At 44.2% G+C, this 21,651-nt stretch overlaps 1 protein-coding gene across 3 annotated transcripts; it reads right to left on the bottom strand.

The window, feature by feature from the left end:
* Positions 1-4,197: 4,197 nt before the first annotated feature.
* Positions 4,198-20,509, bottom strand: ccl19b (chemokine (C-C motif) ligand 19b). 3 transcript variants are annotated; one of them, XM_042059372.1, is made up of 6 exons: positions 20,419-20,508; positions 20,206-20,376; positions 19,926-20,052; positions 19,499-19,623; positions 19,069-19,155; positions 4,198-4,208 (listed from the first exon to the last, which is right to left on the bottom strand). In XM_042059372.1, exons 2-5 carry the CDS (start codon positions 20,267-20,269, stop codon positions 19,112-19,114), a joined length of 360 nt encoding a protein of 119 aa, XP_041915306.1. In that variant the 5' UTR covers positions 20,270-20,376; positions 20,419-20,508; the 3' UTR covers positions 4,198-4,208; positions 19,069-19,111. The 3 variants fall into 3 exon arrangements, with proteins under 3 accessions (XP_041915306.1, XP_041915307.1, XP_041915305.1); XM_042059373.1 differs by having other exon boundaries at positions 20,206-20,326; positions 20,419-20,477; XM_042059371.1 differs by lacking the exon at positions 4,198-4,208 and adding an exon at positions 18,181-18,752 and having other exon boundaries at positions 19,105-19,155; positions 20,419-20,509.
* Between the last annotated feature and the right edge of the window lie 1,142 nt (positions 20,510-21,651).

Here is a 21,651-nt window from a genome sequence, read left to right as displayed (position 1 = left end):
TAATCATCTTCTTAAGTCGGTATATGGTTAAATGACTCATTACGGGGCGAATGAAGGCTCTCTCACCCGCCCCTACTGCCTGTAGGAAGAATATCCCACTTGCAAGTTCGGTGTATCCTACCCGCCGACCGAAGCAGGATCAGTTTACAGCACAGAGCCAGGCTAACGAAACGCTAGAGATTGTTGCAAACGTGTGTATAATGGCAGAGCCGACGAAGAAGCAGCGAAAACCCTTGACGGAAGACGCAAAGAAAAGGAAAAGAGCTTCAGACCGAGCGAGGGGGAGTTTCGTAGAGAAAAAGCATCAAGCTTGCCTGGTGTCCCTTTAAGTTCAAAGAACAAACAGCATATGTTTAGAGCTGACATCAAAGAAAAAAACAAACAGAAATGTCACTTTTGTATGAACTTCAGATAAAAATGAAAAATAAATAACTTATTTCTTTAAAAAAAAATGACCTGCTGGTAGGGAGACCATTTTGGTCATGTGGTATGAGCATTTCTAGGGCTTACTCCCCAGGTCACCATCTCACTCTCACACACACACACACACACAGGCCACCTATGTCCAGCAGCTACTAATATGCCAGTCATTAGTTGAAACTGAAAAGGTGTCTGTTCATCTTCAAAAGAAGCTGGTTTTCAAAGTTGCCAGAATTCAGTGCCCGGGAGTTTCAGGCCCAAGACCGGCCCACGTTTTCTATAGTGGTGGAAATTGGATAAATGAAGGAACATTTCAGCTCTTAGTATCCTGTAGTTTTTATTAGTACCATGGTTCAACAAATGTGTAAAGGTTATATAATAATTCACTTCAACTGAAAAGTTAACAAAAAATGTTCCACTATTCCACAAGTTAACAAAAACAGAAAGAAAGAAAGAAAGAAAGAAAGAAAGCCTTTGAAATGTAGCCTATCCCACGCTTCCACAAATAGGCATATTGAACTAATGTTTAGGCTACATGTTTTTGCATGGGTAGGCTATATTGTTGTTTGGTGATTTAGCCTACTCCTTTGCTACTCCCTCTACAAGGCATATAGGTGTATCATGTAGGGTAGTTGCTCTTTCTTACATTAAATAACTTTAATTTATCCTCTCTACTTGTCCCTGTATCTGAGAAAAGACGGGCTATATGGACCCAACCAACTCTTTTTGGGAGGGGAGAACTCCCTCACGTAGGCTACAACCAATGCAGAGGCATTGCATTGGTGTCATGCACAGAATGCGGAACGTGTCCTACTTTAAGAAAAAAAAATAGACTAACGTGACCAATGTCAATATTTTTTCCCTTGACCGGCCCAAAAGTGAAGCGGCCCACCGGGAATTCTCCTGATTACTCCCCCGGGCCCGATTCAGTCTTAAGGCTCTGGCATGCTCCTGCGTCACATTTGCGCGTGTCCAAGACGTGCGTCATTTTTGCCGTGGACGTGAAGCATACTCCAATTTCTGCTGTCCTGAATGCGCGTTAAATTGTTAAGGTTAGCGCCTGCGCACTACGGATTAACTGTGATACTCTGCCCCACCAACTGGGGGCGGTACGTCGAGCCTGAAAGTAGGACACAACCACCAAAGAAGCCTGAAACGCCTGAAGAAAAGAAGAACTTGGGATGTGCGAGCACTAAACGAAGGAAGAGCTGATGAAGGAAAAAGCACCACGAGTACGTTCGCCTGTCTGCTGGGAAGTTTGATAAGCTGGCCCATCGCATCGCTCCATTTATCATCCACCAGAACACACACAGCACACCTGTTGGTATAGCTGAGAGACTAGCTTAGCCTACTTGCTTATTAGGCTACTCATGTAGCTAAGTGACTCGGTGCTGCGAGGGCAGCAATATTGGTGCGATACAAAGTAAAGACATTTTTCTGAACACATGCAGCAGTGTCATGGTAAGAAAGAGTTGTGCGTACAGATGTCCTCAATTAAATTTGTATTGAGTCTTCACACCTGCCTCATACCAAAAAGTATGAACCAAAAACCTGTAAATATGACGTGTCAATAAAAGTTTTGAAGTAACTATTTGTGTTCATAATGTATGTCTCACTGTGATAATGGGTGTGTTTAGAGCGAGCGGTAGCCTAGGTTATTCCTTCAATTATTATTATGATAACATTATCCGGTGTTGACAGGCGAGTTTCGAGATTGAGTTCAGCATTGTTCAGGAGTAGGCTAGGTGATAATGATTGCACCTGGGAGAGGTAGGCTACATTCCCTTTATTATTATAATCACTATTGATAACGCATTATATAAGGAACAGGCGAGAATGCATCTCGATCAGCAAGTGTTACATGGGTTTCGCCTGAGCGTTGTAGATAGATACCTTTAATTGGCTCTGGGTTTTGCGATTTGATTTCAGCATACGCTCATTTTTAAAAGATGCATTTAATCCGAAGTCATGTCAGCTCTCTATGCAGGGAGTAGGGCTGTCACTTTTATTCGAACATGACGTGAAATATCCGTAGTCGAACTATAAATAAACTATTCGGTTTTTAGTGCTGTGTAGCGCATTTCCCGGTGTTGACAGGCGAGTTTCGAGATTTGAGTTCAGCATTGTTCAGGAGTAGGCTAGGTGATAATGATTGCACCTGGGAGAGGTAGGCTACATTCCCTTTATTATTATAATCACTATTGATAACGCATTATATAAGGAACAGGCGAGAATGCATCTCGATCAGCAACTGTTACATGGGTTTCGCCTGAGCGTTGTAGATAGATACCTTTAATTGGCTCTGGGTTTTGCGATTTGATTTCAGCATACGCTCATTTTTAAAAGATGCATTTAATCCGAAGTCATGTCAGCTCTCCATGCATGGAGTAAAGGCTGTCACTGTCTATGATTAGTTTTATTTTATTGTTTACCATCTCATTCAGTGCTATATGATCCAGGGCTCATGACCAAATCAAGCCAATATAATAGCCAGTAGCCACAATGAGCCCATGCAGCCACCCTGTTTCGACAATCAAAGGTAACGCACAGAACGACCAGCAGACAGATAATTACGTCCCCAACTCATCTAAAATGTGGTGTCTTGAAATACGTTGGGTTCTACACCATAGATGGTAAAGTGACCGTTAAATATAATGTTAAAGAATGTATCTGTGGATTGTGGCTTTACATCAGTCGAAGTTGACTCATGTCGTGGTGTCTCACGTAACTCAAAGCCAGGCAAGCTGAGGACAGGCGCTCTGTTCCATCGTCGTTATGGTAACCAAACAAGTCTTCTTCTGTCTAGGTTTGTTTCTACGTTTAAGTGTTGTTCTTCTATGTGGTCCACCTACTGGAGGGGAGTGTTTACAGCAGTTCCGTTTCACACATGCGCAGTCTACGCGTCACTTTGACGCGCGGTCTTAAATTTCGGTCGACTCAAAGACGCGACGCATGCTGTGAAAATGACGCAATTCTCGTCACGCGCTCACCAGTGCCGCGTGCGCGTGACGCAGACGCGGGAGCATACTTTGGGCTTTAGTCAGATCCTTGGACTGAAGACCAGTCCTGAGCTGCTAAATAGCCTTTCACAGGCCGCTGAGGCAGGTAGCGGGGTGTTCAGCTTCACAGAAGCTGCCAATGTACAGAAATATTTCTTGCAAATATGGCCACGGGTGTATGACGTTATCTTCACCCTTACCCTGTTCACCACTATCGTCGGGGTGGTCGTCTATGATAACGGGAGCTCCTCCAGTAGATGCTCGTGCTCATGGCAGTTTCAGTTGTGCGTCCTCCTCCTTTAGCAACAAACACGTGCTGAAATAGATCGCGCAGCGTGCGTAATAATTTAGGAGCATTGATTCGCAAAACCTCCCTTATTGCAGTAGCACACATTTCTTCTAATTTTATGTTTTAGTAACGAGTAACGAAGATGCTTAGTGGAAATATAACGGAGTAAAAGTATACATTTTATATAGGAAAATTGCCATAAATTGAAATAGCGAAGTAAAGTAGGCTACAGATACGTGAAATTTCTACTTAAGTACAGTAACGAAGTATTTGTACTTTACAACACTGGTCAGGAGCATAACGAAATATAAGATCTGCATTTAAACCTACATAGAATGAACATTTGGGTGATTCTTATGAAGCTGTAGAGAACATGTACAGGTCCTATTTTCCGAAAACAACATTTTATTAATAGTAGCCTAACTATGAGATTTTCTACAAATACGTTAAAGAGCACTAGAGCGTGTGTGAGCCCAGTGTTCATGGAGCACTGGATCTGCCTGGCTGCTTTAGCTTCTGGAACTAGCAACTCGATCTATCTTTATACGGCTCTGGGTAAAAACGATTGTTTTCGTACCAACAGTAGTCGGTGACCTTATGAAACGGAGATCTGTGTGAAAGAGCTGTGCGGTTCAACACAACGCAGGTTATATTTACATGTGCATGTTTTACATGTGTACACTATTGTTTACACTATATACACAAGAATCACCTCACCTTACATACCCACTGTATTAGCTGTCATTGCAGCCCTGTAGAGACATGAGGTCATAGTTCAGAGGTCACTGAGCATATTTGCTTGTGTCCATCAGGCAGTCATCAGGCCGGTATCCCCAGGTGGTCAGTCCTGGCGTGCTGAGAGCAAAGTGCTGCTGTGCAGTGTGTGTGTGTGTGTGTGTGTGCAGTGTGTGTGTGCAGTGTGTGTGTGTGCGCAGTGAGGGTCCAAGAGCATGCGGAGTGACCTGACCCCATCATCTCCCTCCATTAGTCTAATGGTACTCCGGCTCTGACCGTCCAGCCCTCGTCCCCTCCTCCCCCGGCCGGCTCTCCTTCCTCTCCTTTTTCCACCTGTAACCCCTTTTTAACGGGTGTGCACACTCAGCACAGTAAAGCTTAACTTAGTTACACTAAATAATGGCGCGACAGGATCCTGAATTCTCAGCGGTGGAATAGTGAATTGGCTGAGATTCCTGATACCATAAATATAAATGTATAGCTGTGTAGTAGGATTATAAATGGTAAATATGAATATGAGTAATTATAAATACAAATTTAGTAGCGCGGTGCCTCCACTGTAAAAATACTACACTTACCTTAGGCTAGTGTATTATGCACTTCTACAGAATTTAAATAACAATGTGAAAATAATAATCAGACTAGTGAATGTAGTTAAATGAATTGCCAATACACCCTGGATATAAAGAAATATAATAATTACATTTTTATTTGATAATAGCCACGTCGTGAACGTGACAACCCAAAAGCTGACAAATGTGGGAGCGAACAATTCACTCAAGGGTAACGTTAGGTTAAAACCGAACGTTAACAAATGGTAATGTTAAAGATTAACATTAAGACATATAATGCTATGTTAGCTTAAGCTAAACAGACACCAGTGTGGAAAGAAACAAACAGTCAGCGATACAAACAACATACCATATAATCACAAGAATAATCACATTAATATAGTATTAACCCCATAGAAGCTACTTATTAAAATAAAGATAGCCCCAACCCCCCTTTCGCTGGCCGTTGGAGCTCGGTGGTGCACAAGTGGCAGCTCTATGAGCTGCAGGCAGGACAGCAACCGCTGGGGGTTCACTCTTTATTACGACATCCCGTTATTACGACAACCCTCTATTACGACATACCGTTATTACGACATGCCCCTACTCCGATTTTTTTTAGTACCGCTATTCCGACATTATAGGCTACCCATCCTCATTTTCAATTTATCTCTGCAGTTCCTGTATCCTATCAAATTCCAACATCCTAGATGCATGGATGAGCTTTAGTCATGTCATCTGCACCTGCAGCTACATCAACAATCCACCCGCCATCCACTAAACAATGTTTTTTCCCAATAATTGATATCGGCACACATTTCAGTCAAAACCTTAGGTGATTTTGAACTGGCCATGTGAATAAATGTTAAACATTATGTAAAACACAGGTAGCTCTCCTCATTTTATTCTCTAAGCTCTCAGGGGAAAACGGTCTGAAACTCCATGCATCAAACAAACTCTGTGCGTGCAGGCCACCTATATTAATTAATTAGGGCCTAATGGCCGTCAATCAAAGACGGGCGGAATTCTTACGCTCCAGTAGCCTAAACCACTTCAGTGAACGTTCAAATAACCCCCAGAGTTCAGTGTCCATCAGGGTGTTCAAACTGGATGTGCGATATAGTTGCTTATATTGCATTTTAGAGGACAATGATAAAACCATGTGCAACGCATTTTGGCCTGCCAGCAGGTTGGATAAACTCAATTTACTACACAATAATGTAGGCTAGGCCTATATACCTCAAACAAGGATCCTCGACGTCAGCAGTGTAGCGGCAGGAGATGTCCGTGATGGTTGTCGACCTCCGGTGGGCCCAGCACCGGAGGAAGAAAACGAGTCCCGACAAGTATCAGGCAAGTCCCAGAGGTGAATTAGCTAAGGCGGCAGCAGCTATCTGCCCCCTAGCTAGCCGTCTGCCTTAGCTTGCCAACAGCCCAAAAAAACGCGAGCTTCTAAATGTCAACACTGCCGCAACACAGCAGTGGACAGAATAACAGTGATCCTGAGACCTCCGAAAAAACGTGATATACACAGATACAGATTCGCAATGGGCATAGCACTACACACCAGAATGGCATTGATGGAGTAGCCTATCAAAAACAGGACTTCGCTCCTCCGAACTTTGACTGGGACTGCACTCTCAGCTCCTCTCCTGAGGCGTTCGAATGTTCAGAGAGCTCACCATTTCGTGGGCATTAAACATTTATAAATTATCATTGGACGATATAAAATTCAAATAAAAACACAGAGAACAAACAAATCTGATTGGTCTGTACCGAATTCCATATCAACATATTGGATTTATATCAACGTAACAAAAATTAAACAGTGCGGTGATAACCACTATAAACATATTTTACAGGTGCTTACACACCCATTTTCCTTTGTGGCTCTCAGTCTTTCTCTCTTTTTACTTCCCTTCATTCTCTCTCTCGCTCTCTCGCTCTCTCTGCTCTTGCTGAGAGACAAAGAAAAGAAGAAAAAAACAGATGGGCCTTGCAGGAGGCTGTGCCTTTTTCAGACTCCTTAGCTCCCACACTCTCTCTCCCTCTCTCTCTCCCACACTCTCTCTTCCTCTCTCTCTCTCTCACACACACACTCTCTCCCTCTCTCTCTCTCTCCCACTCTCTCTCTCCCCCTCTCACACACACACTCTCTCCCTCTCTCTCTCTCTCTCTCTTTCTCTCTCTCCCCCCTCATACAGTAATGGCCTCAGAGACACAATAGATATCACACAAACATTACAGAGGAGATCGACAGACCAATGAATAGATGTCAGACTGGATATATAAGAGAGATATGGAAAGAGAGAGAGAGAGAGATGGAAAGAGAGAGAGAAAGAAAGAAAGATAAAAAGTAAGAGAGATGGAAAGTGAAAGAGAGAGATGGAAAGAGAGAGACCAAGGAAGAGGAATCCTGCCAATCAAGAGCAGTTGGGGGGAGAAGCCATGTGCAGAGATGAATTACACATCAGAGTTGGGTCAGTTAACTCAGAGTAAGTGGTAAACCACCTAATAGAAGAGCTTTATGGCTTCATTCTCCTAACAAAACAATGCCATAGGGCTCTTGTTGCAGGAGGTTTACCACTTACTTGAGTTAACTTACCCAAGTTTGTCACTAAACCACGTACTTGGAATACCCGCCAGGGCTGCAGAGTGTATGACTATGTCTGTATACTGCTCAGTGTGTGTGTGTGTGTGTGTGTGTGTGTGTCAGTGTTGTGCGTGAACGAGTTCAAAAGAACGCGTTCATTGAACACACTCATTTTTTCGTGTTTTCGCAACACATTTTTTAATAAAGAACTTGAACGTGAATTAATTCACATTATGTGTCATGAACGGCAGACATCACTGTAAATGAACGTTGGAATTTGTTTTCCATTGAAAACTGAGTGACATCTGTTTTCTCTTTTGAAACGCAACGAGAGAAAGTTCCTCCATCCTGTATTCTCGCTGGTGCCGCTTAAATCATGTATCACCAGACAGAAATGGTTTTGACATTGTGTGCGCAATGCATTGCGGGCAACATAGTGTCTGGCTGAGAATAGTTGAATAGCATACTGGCTTCCGCACAACGTTACCCGTGATGAATTGCAGCAGAGCGGGGTAGGCATAGCAACGCCGCGTAGCAGGCAACGACGAGAGCGCAGCGGGCTGGAGGAGCGAGAGAGAGAGACATACCAATGACGAGAGTGAGAGAAAGCGCTGCAATTTAAAAAAAAAAATGGCTAGTGGAAGTGATGGCACGGAGACTGGTCTACCTTGTCTGTACTGCTGCAAGTTTCATCACCTGATAAGAAACCCACAATTACAGTGTCATGAGCAAATGTCTACAATGAGCAGCTTCAAAGAACGTACACTGTATAGTGATTTCTAGCTCGTAGTGTGAAAAAAAGTATTTATTTGAATATCTCACGAAAAAAGTAAAATGAACTGAACTTTGAACTAGTTCAGAATTAAAATTGTGAACTTTGAACGTGAACTGTTCACTTTGAGCATGTATGAACTGAACTTGAACTAGTTCAGAAAAGCTTTGAACTGGCACAACACTGGTGTGTGTGTGTGTGTGTGTGGCTGTGAGAGTCTGTGTTTGTGTGTGTGTGTGTGTGTGTGTGTGAGTGTGTGTGTGTGTGTGTGAGTGCTACAAAGAGGCCCTCCAGCAGGCAAAAAACTCTTTTTTTTTCTCTTTTACTACTCCACCACACATCCATAACCAACAAAATCATCCCATAAGGCTCTTCTCAACTATCAACCGCCTACTCCACCCTCCTGATGCCCCCCAGCCCTGTGACGCAGCTGACCTGTGCTCCAGGGTCCTGGACTTCTTCCAGGAGAAAGTGGACACCATCCATCAGCAGCTTCAGCCGTCTGGTCCACCCTCCTTATCCATGCTACACCAGCAAGATGATAACCCCCGAGCTGCCTACCTACAGCTGCAGGACACCTCCACCTCTGCTGCCCACCCGCTGCAGTGCTGCCTGTCCTCCTTCTCACCCCTGGATGCTGACCAAGTCTTAGAACTGGTATCCAAAGCCAAGGCCTCGTCCAACAAACTGGACCCAATGCCCACCACCTTTGTGAAGGGTCTCCCCACTGTATGGCACATAATCAATAAGTCACTGGAGAGTGGAGTGGTGCCCGCCAGGTTTAAAACAGCCTGGACTCGACCCAGATGACCCCAACAACTACCGCCCAATCTCCAATCTCCCTTTCCTCAGTAAAATCCTGGAAAGAGCAGTGGCTGCCCATCTCCTCGAACCCCTCCACAAATGGCCTCATCGCCACTGACAACGGTCTCATCAGCATCCTCATCCACCTGTACCTCTCTGCAGCCTTTGACACAGTCTCCCACACCATCCTCCTCCAACGCCTCTCCGAACTCATTGGCCTCTCTGGCATAGCACTCTCCTGGTTCCGGTCCTATCTCTCAGACAGGAAACAATTCATCACCGTAAAGGACACCAACTCTGCCCCGGCACCAGTTAAACATGCCTTGCCCTAGGGATCTGTGCTTGCCCCCCTTTTTTTCACTATTTACAAGCTGCCCCTTGGCCAGATTATTCGTCAACATGGACTCAGCTTCCTCTGCTATGCTGACGAAACTCAGCTGTACATCAGCACCAAACTCTCTACCCAGCTCCCACTAAATAGCAAGAATACCAGCTCATGGTGGTGGCTCCTGCAAAACAACTAAAGAAGGTCAGTGACCTCCTACTGGATGTGGATGGCTGCTCCATCTCTCCATCCCCAGAAGTCCGCAACCTGGGCGTCATCTTGGACTCTTTCATTCCAGTGACATATTGAACACATCACCAAATCTACCTTCTATCACCTCAAAATCATCTGAAGACTTCGACCCTAACTCGGACTCTCGGACTCTGTCACTGCAACTCTCATCTACTCCTTCTGGACTATTGCAATGTTGTCCAGTCTGATCTGCTCAGCAAGACCCTTGACAGGCTACAATATGTCCAGAACCCAGTTGCCAGGGTCTTAACATGCACAAAACCCTGGCAGCATATCACCCCCATGATTCTCCTACAGCTTCACTGGCTGCCAGTCAAGTCACAAATCACTTTTAAAATCCTCCTCCTCACCTACAAATCCCTCCACGCACTTGCACCCTAGTATCTTACTGATCTCCTCCACGCACTTGCACCCCAGTATCTTACTGTCCTCCTCCACGCACTTGCACCCTAGTATCTTACTGTCCTCCTCCACGCACTTGCACCCTAGTATCTTACTGTCCTCCACGCACTTGCACCCTAGTATCTTACTGTCCTCCACGCACTTGCAGCCTAATATCTTACTGTCCTCCTCCACGCACTTGCACCCTAGTATCTTACTGATCTCCTCCACGCACTTGCAGCCTAGTATCTTACTGTCCTCCTCCACGCACTTGCACCCTAGTATCTTACTGATCTCCTCCACGCACTTGCAGCCCAGTATCTTACTGATCTCCACCCCTACAGGCAACCGCGGCCCCTGCGGTCCTCTGACAAGGATCAGCTTGCCATTCCCCGCACCAGACTCCTGACCTTTGGGGACAGAGCCTTCTGTGCTGCAGCCGCCGGTCTATGGTACAAGCTACCCCCCTATTTACGCGCTGCCCCCTCCCTAGACGTGTTTAAACAGCACCTAAAAAACACCTGTTCTCTGAAGCCTTTGGCCTCTGACCCCCATCCCATCCCCTACCCATCCCATCCCCTACTCATCCCATCCCCTACTCATCTACTCATCCCATCCCCTACTCATCTACTCATCCCCTACTCATCTACTCATCCCCTACCCATCCCATCCCCTACTCATCTACTCATCCCATCCCCTACTCATCTACTCATCCCCTACCCATCCCATCCCCTACTCATCTACTCATCCCATTTCCTACTCATCCCTTTGTTTGTCAAGCGACCTTGGGTATGCTGAAAGGCACTATATAAATTTAAGCTATTATTATTATTATTATTATTATTATTATTATTATTATTATTATTTATTGAGTGTGTGTGTGTATGTGAGCATCTATTATGAGGGGCCTTGCATATACACATGTAAAACCAAACTCATTGACACACTATAGTGAAAATCTCACTCACATACCAGTGAAACACTTGGATGTCCCCTCATAATCCCCTCATAAGAAAGGCTCAACCCATGCAGCCTCTGGCACAGCCTCAAATCATATGCCAAGCAACGCATGCAGGAGCTCATCACACACACACACACACACACACACACACACACACACACACACACACACACACACACACACTCACTCACTCTCTCCTCTCTCTCACACACACACACACACACACACACACTCACCCAAACACACACTCACTCACTCTCTCTCTCACACACACACACACACCCAAACACACACTCACTCACTCTCTCTCAGACACACACACACACACACTCACACTCACCCAAACACACACTCACTCTCACACACACACACACACATACACACACACACACACACACACACACTTACACATACACACACACATGCACCCACAAATGCACACATACACACACACACGCACACACACACTCAACTCTCTGCTCCACTCTTGGCCAGCCTGCCTCCTCATCAGAGTTTAAGGGAGTAATCAGTGCATTCTGTGCCATGGGCACAAGATTCAAGACATCTGGAGTGTGTGCGTGTACTTGTGTGTGTCTGTGTGTGTGTGAGAGAGAGAGAGAGAGAGAGAGAGAGAAAGGTAGAGAGAGATGGAGTGAAAGAGAGGAGCAGAAGAAGAGAGAGAGAAGGAAAGAGAGGCTCTATGAACCCCCTTCGGAAAGAGTAATCAGAGACCCCATCTCCAGCTGAGACTCCAGAATTACCCGCCAGCTGAGAAATACCCCCCCCCCTCTCTCTCTCTCACACACACACACACTTTCACTCTCTCTCTCATTTACAGACACACACACTTTCACTCTCTCTATCTCTCTCACTCCCTCTCTCTCTCTCTCTCACACACACACACACGTTCACTCTCTCTTTCTCTCTCACACTCACACACTTTCATTCTCTCTCTTTCTCTCTCACACACACTCTCTCCCTTAATATCCCACTCCCTCCCTCTCTCACACACACACACACTTTCACTCTATTTCTCTCTCTCTCACACACACACACACACACACTCTTTCACTCTCACTCACTCCCTCTGATTTATTTCTCTCTCTCAAATCAACTTGCTGTTTTAGTGAAGTTTAGTACATCCAGAGAATAGTGATTCGCCCTCAGTCAAGATTTATGCATGTAAGAAACTTTGAAGTACAAGGAAAGAATTGGGTAGAGAACACTTGGTTACCATGACCAACAGAGGGCGCAAGATCCCAGTTGTTTCACTAGATGGCTGTCCAGCACACTGTCCCTGGTGTGGTGGTCATATAACATGGCCAATCAGAGGTAGGTGAAGAGGTAAATACTCTGCTTATAGTCCTCATATCTAATCTGAGCGAAACCTCTCTGGATAATTTGAAGTCCCTCAGAATTACTTAACAATGGTTCCCACCCATGCATTACCACAGTGTATCAACAATGTTATCTGTGCTGCAGCCATGACCAGGGGCACTGTGCTTTTCCACTCTAACGTAATATTAAAGAACCTTTCATACACAGGATGCAGCTCAAAGTGCTTTACATTTGAAACATTTAACACAATAATAGAAAAGAAAATAGTAATAATAACTAGATGTACCGCATAGAGGTACAAAATATGGCCGCCGCTCAGTCCTGTACATCCTCTCCCACTTGTCACGCTTGTAAATTTCTCTCCATCTCCTACTCCAACCCCTACTTTTGACACGTGTGTGTGTGTGTGTGTGTGCGTGTGTGTGTGTGTGTATCTGGTTGTGTGGATGTGTGTGCATGTGTGTCTGTGTGTATGTCATGTAAATCAGGTTTCTAGGCCAAGTATATTTACGTAAAGGAATGTTGCAACCGATTTCGATATACCATAATAATTTCTTCATCCTCAGTGATATGGTTCAGGTAGTTATTTAGAAAAAACATCAGAGATTTAGAATTAAGTATTTCCCAAGAGATAGATACAACAACACATACATCACAAGCAGTGGAAATAGGAAGACCCTGTACATAGCAGCAGTAAATAGTATCAGTAGAATGTGAATTGATGTGAAGAAATAGATTACAAGTTCAAAGTGAGTTAACTAAAAGCTCTCATAGAGGTATGTTGTTAGGTCTTTTTTAAAGACGTTTACAGAATTTGCCTGTTTGATGAACCGAGAAATGGTGTTCCATCGCTTCGGTGCATAATGGATAAAAGTAGCTTTTCCACTTTGTTTGTGGAGCACTTTGGGCCCAATTAAAAGATTACCATTGGAAGATCTAAAGTTCCTTTGTGGTTGATAAGATATTAAAAGCTCAGCGATATACATGTCAGAAGGTGCTATGCCATTTGGAGCTTTGTAAGTCATTAACAGTAGTGCTGTCTACACTGTATATACTGTATGCACCACCTGTATACTAGTGCTGTCTACACTGTAACCACCTGTGACCTGTATACTAGTGCTGTCTACACTGTATATATGCACCACCTGTATACTAGTGCTGTCTACACTGTATATATGCACCACCTGTTTACTAGTGCTGTCTACACTGTATATATGCACCGTAACCAACTGTATACTAGTGCTGTCTACACTACTGTATATGCACCACCTGTATACTAGTGCTGTCTACACTGTATATATGCACCACCTGTATACTAGTGCTGTCTACACTGTATATATGCACCACCTGTATACTAGTGCTGTCTACACTGTAACCACCTGTATACTAGTGCTGTCTACAGTGTATATATGCACCAGCTGTATACTAGTGCTGTCTACACTGTAACCACCTGTATACTAGTGCTGTCTACACTGTAACCACCTGTGACCTGTATACTAGTGCTGTCTACACTGTATATATGCACCACCTGTATACTAGTGCTGTCTACACTGTATATATGCACCACCTGTATACTAGTGCTGTCTACACTGTATATATGCACCACCTGTATACTAGTGCTGTCTACACTGTAACCACCTGTATACTAGTGCTGTCTACAGTGTATATATGCACCAGCTGTATACTAGTACTGTCTACACTGTAACCACCTGTATACTAGTACTGTCTACACTGTAACCACCTGTATACTAGTGCTGTCTACACTGTAACCACCTGTATACTAGTGCTGTCTACACTGTAACCACCTGTATACTAGTGCTGTCTACACTGTAACCACCTGTATACTAGTGCTGTCTACACTGTATATATGCACCACCTGTATTTTTGCTGTTCTGTTTTATCATCTCTGTTTTATCATCTAGCTTTTAAAAAAATATTGCTTATCCACTGATTAATAGAGGCTAAGCATGCGAGAAGGGAGCAAAGGCCATCTGGGTTTGTTGGCTCCACAGAAATATATAATTGGGTATTGTCTGCATAACTGTGGAAGTTTACATCAAAGATCCTTAATATACATATACTATATCAACCGTCTCTGTTTACATTATGCTGATTATGATGGTTCCTAACGGAAGCATAGGGGGGAAAAGCACACAAAGCACACAAAGCAAAATAAAGAATATATATACTGTACAGCTATAGGAAACAATAAGCACACAAAGCAAAATAAAGAATATATATAGTGTACAGCTATAGGAAACAATAAGCACACAAAGCAAAATAAAGAATATATAGTGTACAGCTATAGGAAACAATAAGCACACAAAGCAAAATAAAGAATATATACTGTACAGCTATAGGAAACAATAAGCACACAAAGCAAAATAAAGAATATATACTGTACAGCTATAGGAAACAATAAGCACACAAAGCAAAATAAAGAATATATACTGTACAGCTATAGGAAACAATAAGCACACAAAGCAAAATAAAGAATATATACTGTACAGCTATAGGAAACAATAAGAGACCACTGCACATTTTTCTGATGTCATCCTACAGTTGCGGAGTGACATTCGAATGAATGATGGTCATTTTCAAATTTGCAGTGGTCTCTTCATACTCATATACACAGTATTAAGGTGATCCTTATTTTGATAGACATTATTTGCAAAGTGTTATGAGTTTTAGAGAATATTTAGAGGTAGCTAAATTGACTTCTATGGCATTTTCATGGGCAACATCAAAAATATCATTATAGTCTGAGGTAACATGAGGTACATGTTTTCTTTCTTTTGCTGTGTTTCTGACCTTCTTTTGGCGTTCTTTTTCAAAGTTGTCCATTCTGTGAATAGTTTTTCAACCTTTTTTATTATATCTTGCTTGTGGCACAGAGGAATTCTATCCCTATCCCAGAATTCCTCCACTTTCTCCGCTGTTCTAGTAGCAGCTAACCTAACTGTCTCCTTCTGCTGCAAATGACAATGGAGGAAGTAGCTAGGACCTGCTGTTTAGAAGGCAGCGTTGCTCCTGTGATATTATCCTGAGTGGTTATCAAATACAACTTTCCTCTATTTGATGCCATCTCACACAGGAATGCCCACCCACCACTTGGTGAACAGTTCTCTGAGTCAGTGTGTAATACTGTTCAATGTGCTCAACTTCAGCAGTAGGCTTCTTCTTTCTTGAGAAAGCTTAACAGTTTTGCTGTACTTTATGATATGAGACACACGTTAAGACATTTTCAGTGAAAGTTTAAACATAAGTACTATTATAACCAGGCAACACTTCATTTCAACAAAACTACTCATTGAGACTTGATAGAAGAATTAACAGTTTGACCATTATAAGAAATGTCAACCTCTTTGAGGTATCTCTAAATTTTAATTGATTTACACGAAACTTTTTCTGCTTACTTTTCTATGAAAAAGAAATAAACTTATATAATAATAATAATAATAATAAGTTTATTTTATATAGCACCTTTCTCAAACCCAAAGTCGCTTTACATAGTAGGAAGGCAGGGAAACATAATAACAAACAAACAAACAATACAACAGAGACAAAGGCAGGGAAATACAATAACAAACAAACAAAACAATACAACAAAGACAAGTTATCTGTAGGAACTATGTGTTGGGTGTGGAGGAGAAGTGATCATTAAACAGAAAGGTCAGGAGGTCGCAGATGTAGGGGGGAGCAAGGTTGTGGAGGGCATTGAAGGTGAGTAGTAGTACTTTGTGGCCCACTGGTTAGCACGCTGGAATTGTAACTGGAGGGTTGCCGGTTCGAGCCCCGACCAGCTGAAGTGCCCTTGAGCAAGGCACCTAACCCCTCACTGCTCCCCGAGCGCCGCCATTGAAGCAGGCAGCTCACTGCGCCGGGATTAGTGTGTGCTTCACCTCACTGTGTGCTGAGTGTGTTTCACTAATTCACCGATTGGGTTAAATGCAGAGACCATTGGCCAGGAAGGGGAGGTTGGAGATAGGGCGGTAGTTTATTAGTGATGTGGGGTCGGAGTCAGGTTTTTTGAGAATGGGTGTAACTGCAGCAGTCATTAGGGCATCAGGCACCACACCAGAGTTGAGGCAGGTGTTAACAATCAATGTAATGGGTTCAGACAGGGATGTGGAGCAGGCTTTAAGTAGAGGGGTGGGGGCAGGGTAGTGTCAGTGATAGTGAGGGAGTGAGTCAGTAGCGGTGAAATGAGAGAGCTGAGGGCCCAGATAAGGAGGAGAAGAAGAGAGAGAGATAGCATTGGGGTTGAAGGAGTGGTAGATTTGGCTAATTTTATCGTCACAGAAGTGTAAGAAGGCTTGGCACTGCTCAAGGGTCATAGGACAGGCAGTGACAGGGGGTTTTAGGAGTTTGTCCACAGTCCTGAATAGAGTTTTTGGCCTGGACACGGAGGAGGTTATGAGTGATGAGTAGTAGTTTGAGTGGGCAGCATTAAGTGCATCCCTATATGTCTGAATATGTTCGGTGTAGAGCAGGGGTCGGTGTACATCAGGGGTCGGGAACCTATGGCTCGCGAGCCACATGTGTCTCTTTTGGGAACTGCATCTGGCTCTCGGACAAACCTGCCATTTGTACTCAATAAGTCATGAATAATTTTTTTTTCTCTGAGGAGGGAGGAGGAGAGATCATATGAAAACGGCATACAATGGAACCAGAGACAGAGATGTCATTCAGACCAGAAGAGCAGAGCAGATCCAACGTGTGGCCATGAGTGTGAGTGGGAAAGTCAACATGCTGTGTCAAACTAAAACAGTCCAATACAGAGTTAAACTCTGAGGTGTAAGAACAATTAGTATCCACATGAATGTTAAAATCCCCTAACATAATCATATATATATATTATATGTATTATATATATACATTGAGAGAGAGAGAGAGGCAGTCTTAGCCTCATTTTATTTGAAACACATTTTCCAGTTTTCATGGTGTGTACATCTGGCCATCCCAATGTATCAGTTCCTTCTCATAACCAGCCGAACTGAGGAACCACAGGAATGCTGGATCTGGTGTTGGGTGAGCTCTACTCTGGGAATGTGATCAGGTATCTTGGCACCTACATCATGAGGCAGCCCCTCTGCAATAAGTCCCTATCAATCTCATCTCTTGCATAACCCAGCGGGCCCACCTTGTGTAACAATAAGGATCAAGTGTCTAAGAACAAGGTAATGTTGAAACCCTCGAGGGAAGAATGTGGCAGTTTTGACGCTCATTCAGAGGTCTGTAGGTATTCATCACATTCTTTCATCAGAAACTATTAGCCTCTCATTTGTAAGTCGAGTTACACCTTTCATGCAACTGTTCCTGAAAAGTGCAGCAGTATAGAATTTGTTATATGTAAGGGATAATGTATAGAACGCCGGTCATTATGTAAGGGATAATGTATAGAACGCTGGTCATTATTGGGAAAATAAGTCCCGACAGGGCGAACCGGACCGATCTTGTTCCGCCCTGAAGGGACTTATTTTCCCAATAATGACCCGCTTATTACAAGGCTACTTGCCAAAACGAAACAATAAACTCCCCACGATGTGACTCTTTAGCCTACATAGCCTAGGCTATAGCCTATTTGTTAGCGTTTCATTGTTTTTTTTGTTGAGAAACAAATAGTTCGCAACACCACACGCAGAACTGGAATCAAACATTCTTTAGAACACAGCTGATCAACCATCTGCTTTAACTTATCAAAATGAAAAATGTGTAACGCTACTAACTCTACTTAGAAATGCACTAAAGAGACACATGTCATTAAATATAAACCTTTAATAGATGTGCAGTACAAAAATATACACAACAGTATATCACTGTATTATTTATCAAAAAATTACAACCTCTGACAGAGAAGAACATAAGACGTCTAATGTGCTACAAACATGGACTATAGAATACAGAGAGTGCTTTGATAACCTTTAAAAGGAGTAGCATCTTAGAGCAATTATTTTTCTGAAAGAAAAGTGCATGTAGAAATGATAGTTACACATCTATACAGTAGGTGACACACATAATCGCAGCAGCTTTTCAACTGGTTCCACTGTGTCTCGGGCAGCCGTCAACGCATTGGACTTTCTGCCAAATGGCATGACAACAGATGTGACCTATTCAACTGGCACCAAACACTAGTCCCCTATGATTGCAGACTCACTTGTCTACACACACACACACACACACACACACACACACACACACAGTATATATACAAAAACACACAACACACCACGCATTCACACACACACACAAGGCACATTCTCACACAGTCACACACAAATGGATCTGCTCACACACACACACCCGCGCGCTTCAGGAGTCGTCAGCGCAGTCTGCTCACACACACACCCCCGCGTGCTTCAGGAGTCGTCCGCGCAGTCTGCTCACACACACACACCCGTGCGCTTCAGGAGTCGTCCGCGCAGGAGTCACACACAAATGGATCTGCTCACACACACACACACACACACCCGCGCGCTTCAGGAGTCGTCCGCGCAGTCTGCTCACACACACACGTCCGCGCGCTTCAGGAGTCGTCCGCGCAGTCTGCTCACACACACACGTCCGCGCGCTTCAGGAGTCGTCCGCGCAGTCTGCTCACACACACACGTCCGCGCGCTTCAGGAGTCGTCCGCGCAGTCTGCTCACACACACACACACCCGCGCGCTTCAGGAGTCGCCCGCGCAGGAGTCACTGCCTGTTTCTGCATCTTCTTCCTCGCTTCTGGTTCTTTCCTATGAGGAGACAGAAAAGTTCAGAAGCCGGTTAAATGAGCGAGCAAGTTCCAACTTGAGCAACTTGAATTTCCCCTTGGGGATAAATAAAGTATCTGTCTACTGTATCTATCTTTCTATGCAAGTGTGCAAGTTAAGTATGCAAGCAGGCAGGTTCAGTGTAGCGTGTAACGCACAGCAAACATCAGATTAAGACCGTTTAGACTAGATAACTCCCCCCAGGACACACACACACACTCTCTAAGACTGTTTAGACTAGATAACTCCCCCCAGGACACACACACACACAGGGCGGATTCTTTCCCCAGACCCCTGATACTGTGTGAGGTGTACACACACACACCTTTTCTGCAGCCTTTTCCCACACGCGGTGATGATTCCTTGTTAAGACGCTTGAGGATGTCTCGCACCCACTTCTCTCGGGAGGCAGGTGGGGCGCACAGTTTCTTGTTTCTTTTTGTGGTGAACCTGTGTGTACAGAAGAACACCATCATCAGATCACCCGCATCCTCATCCCAACCAGAACACATCCAGAGCAGTAGCTACGCACACACACACACACACACACACACACACATAACTCTCCCTCCCTCCTTGTCATTAGCGCATTAATGAGCTTGGCAGAGTGCACAAGATAAAAAACGCTAATTGCTTTGTCAATAAATAATCATCTGCTGAACCATCCCTTCCTCTCCCATGATCCTCTCTGTGCTGCGCTGCGTACTGCTCTGCTAATTGAGCCTGTGATGGAGAAGTGGGGGGTAGCTTACAGCGTTGCGTCGACTTTGCATCCTCCGTCAGTGGTCTGGACTTCGTAGGACTTCACAATGTTACGAGGGATGCGAGCGGAACTTGTCGTCAGGCAACAGTCAATGGCCCCGTCTGACCCTGTAGCAGCTACCCAAAGGGGAGAAAAAAGAGTTAGGATGTCCCGCTTGCAGGCATGACTGAGACTGACCCTAGCTCACGGGGGTCACATGAGACCTGGGTGAGACAGAGAGAGGGAGAGTACAGTAGCTCAGGTGAGTTCTCAGAGTGCAGGTGTCTTACCTGTTGCAGAGTCCCAAAGTCCACCAGCCAATAGGAGCAGAGTAGTGACTCGTAGCAGCATCATGTCTTCTGTGTGTCTGTCTGGTTGAGTGTAGTCTACCTGTCTACCTGTAGAGTCTACCTGTGTCTGTCTGGTCGAGTGTAGTCTACCTGTCTACCTGTAGAGTCTACCTGTGTCTGTCTGGTCAAATGTAGTCTACCTGTAGAGTCTACCTGTGTCTGTCTGGTCAAATGTAGTCTCTCTCTCTCTCTCTCTCTCTCTCTCTCTGTGAAGTCTGCAGGTGCTTGTGGTCCAGAGGTGAGTGCGGCAGGTTTATATAGACCTGGTGAGTTTCACTTTCCCCTGCCAGGTGGAGCCAACATGATTTCCCGTAAATCAGTGACTGAGAGGAAATGCCTGGAAACACATCTGTAGGTGTCGCTACAACTTGTTATCAGATTTCTGGAGAAAGTTACAACACTGAGGGCCTGTGCTCACATATACCTGCACAGGTACAGGTACGCCTGCAGCGCTCACGTGTACTCTATTGTATGGAGTGTGTAGATATGTGTGTGTGTGTGTGTGTGTGTGCATGTGTGTGCATGTGTGTGTGTGTGCGTGCGTGTGTGTGTGTGTGTATTTCCATTAATCACCTCATCTAAGTGCACATAATAACGGCACATAATTACTTTTGCACTTCTCAACATGTACTGTAGAGCAGGAGCTGGTGTACGTGTGTGTGTGTGGTGTGTGTGTTAGGGGAGGGTAATGAGGTCAGGTCAGTGTGTCAGATTAGGTCATTAGATTGTGTGCAAACAAGGCATGCATGGTTTGCCATGTCTGCATGAATATATAGATAGATAGATAGATAGATAGATAGATAGATAGATAGATAGATAGATAGATAGGCACGGCTGAAGTGCCCTTGAGCAAGGCACCTAACCCATTGCTCCCCGAGCGCCGCTGTTGTAGCAGGCAGCTCACTGCGCCGGGATTAGTGTGTGTTTCACCTCACTGTGTGTTCACAGCGTGCGTTTCACTAATTCACGGATTGGGATAAATGCAGAGACCAAATTTCCCTCACGGGATCAAAAGAGTATATATACTTATACTTATTTACACCAGATTGTGTGCATTCATGTGTTTGTTGGTGTGTGTGTGCACATCCCTGTCTATGGGCAGCATATAACCCAGCACCAGTGGTGTCGTTAGGTATGGGCAGAATGGAGCTCTCTCCCTCCCTGTCTACGGGCAGCAGATAACCCAGCAGCACCCAGCACCAGTGGTGTCGTTAGGTATGGGCATCCGAGGCTACAGCCCCAGATGTTTTTTAGTTGTATATTATATATTTTTTAGTTGTATATTATATATTTTATTATACAGCCCCAGGTGTTTTTTAGTTGTATATTATATATTTTGTTATACAGCCACAGTTTTTTAGTTGTATATTATATATTTTATTATAT

Source organism: Alosa sapidissima, chromosome 13 (assembly GCF_018492685.1).
Source record: "Alosa sapidissima isolate fAloSap1 chromosome 13, fAloSap1.pri, whole genome shotgun sequence".
NCBI classification, from domain to species: domain Eukaryota; kingdom Metazoa; phylum Chordata; class Actinopteri; order Clupeiformes; family Clupeidae; genus Alosa; species Alosa sapidissima.
The sequence above is the reverse complement of the archived record's forward strand: the minus strand, read 5'-3'. Positions and strand labels throughout refer to the sequence as shown.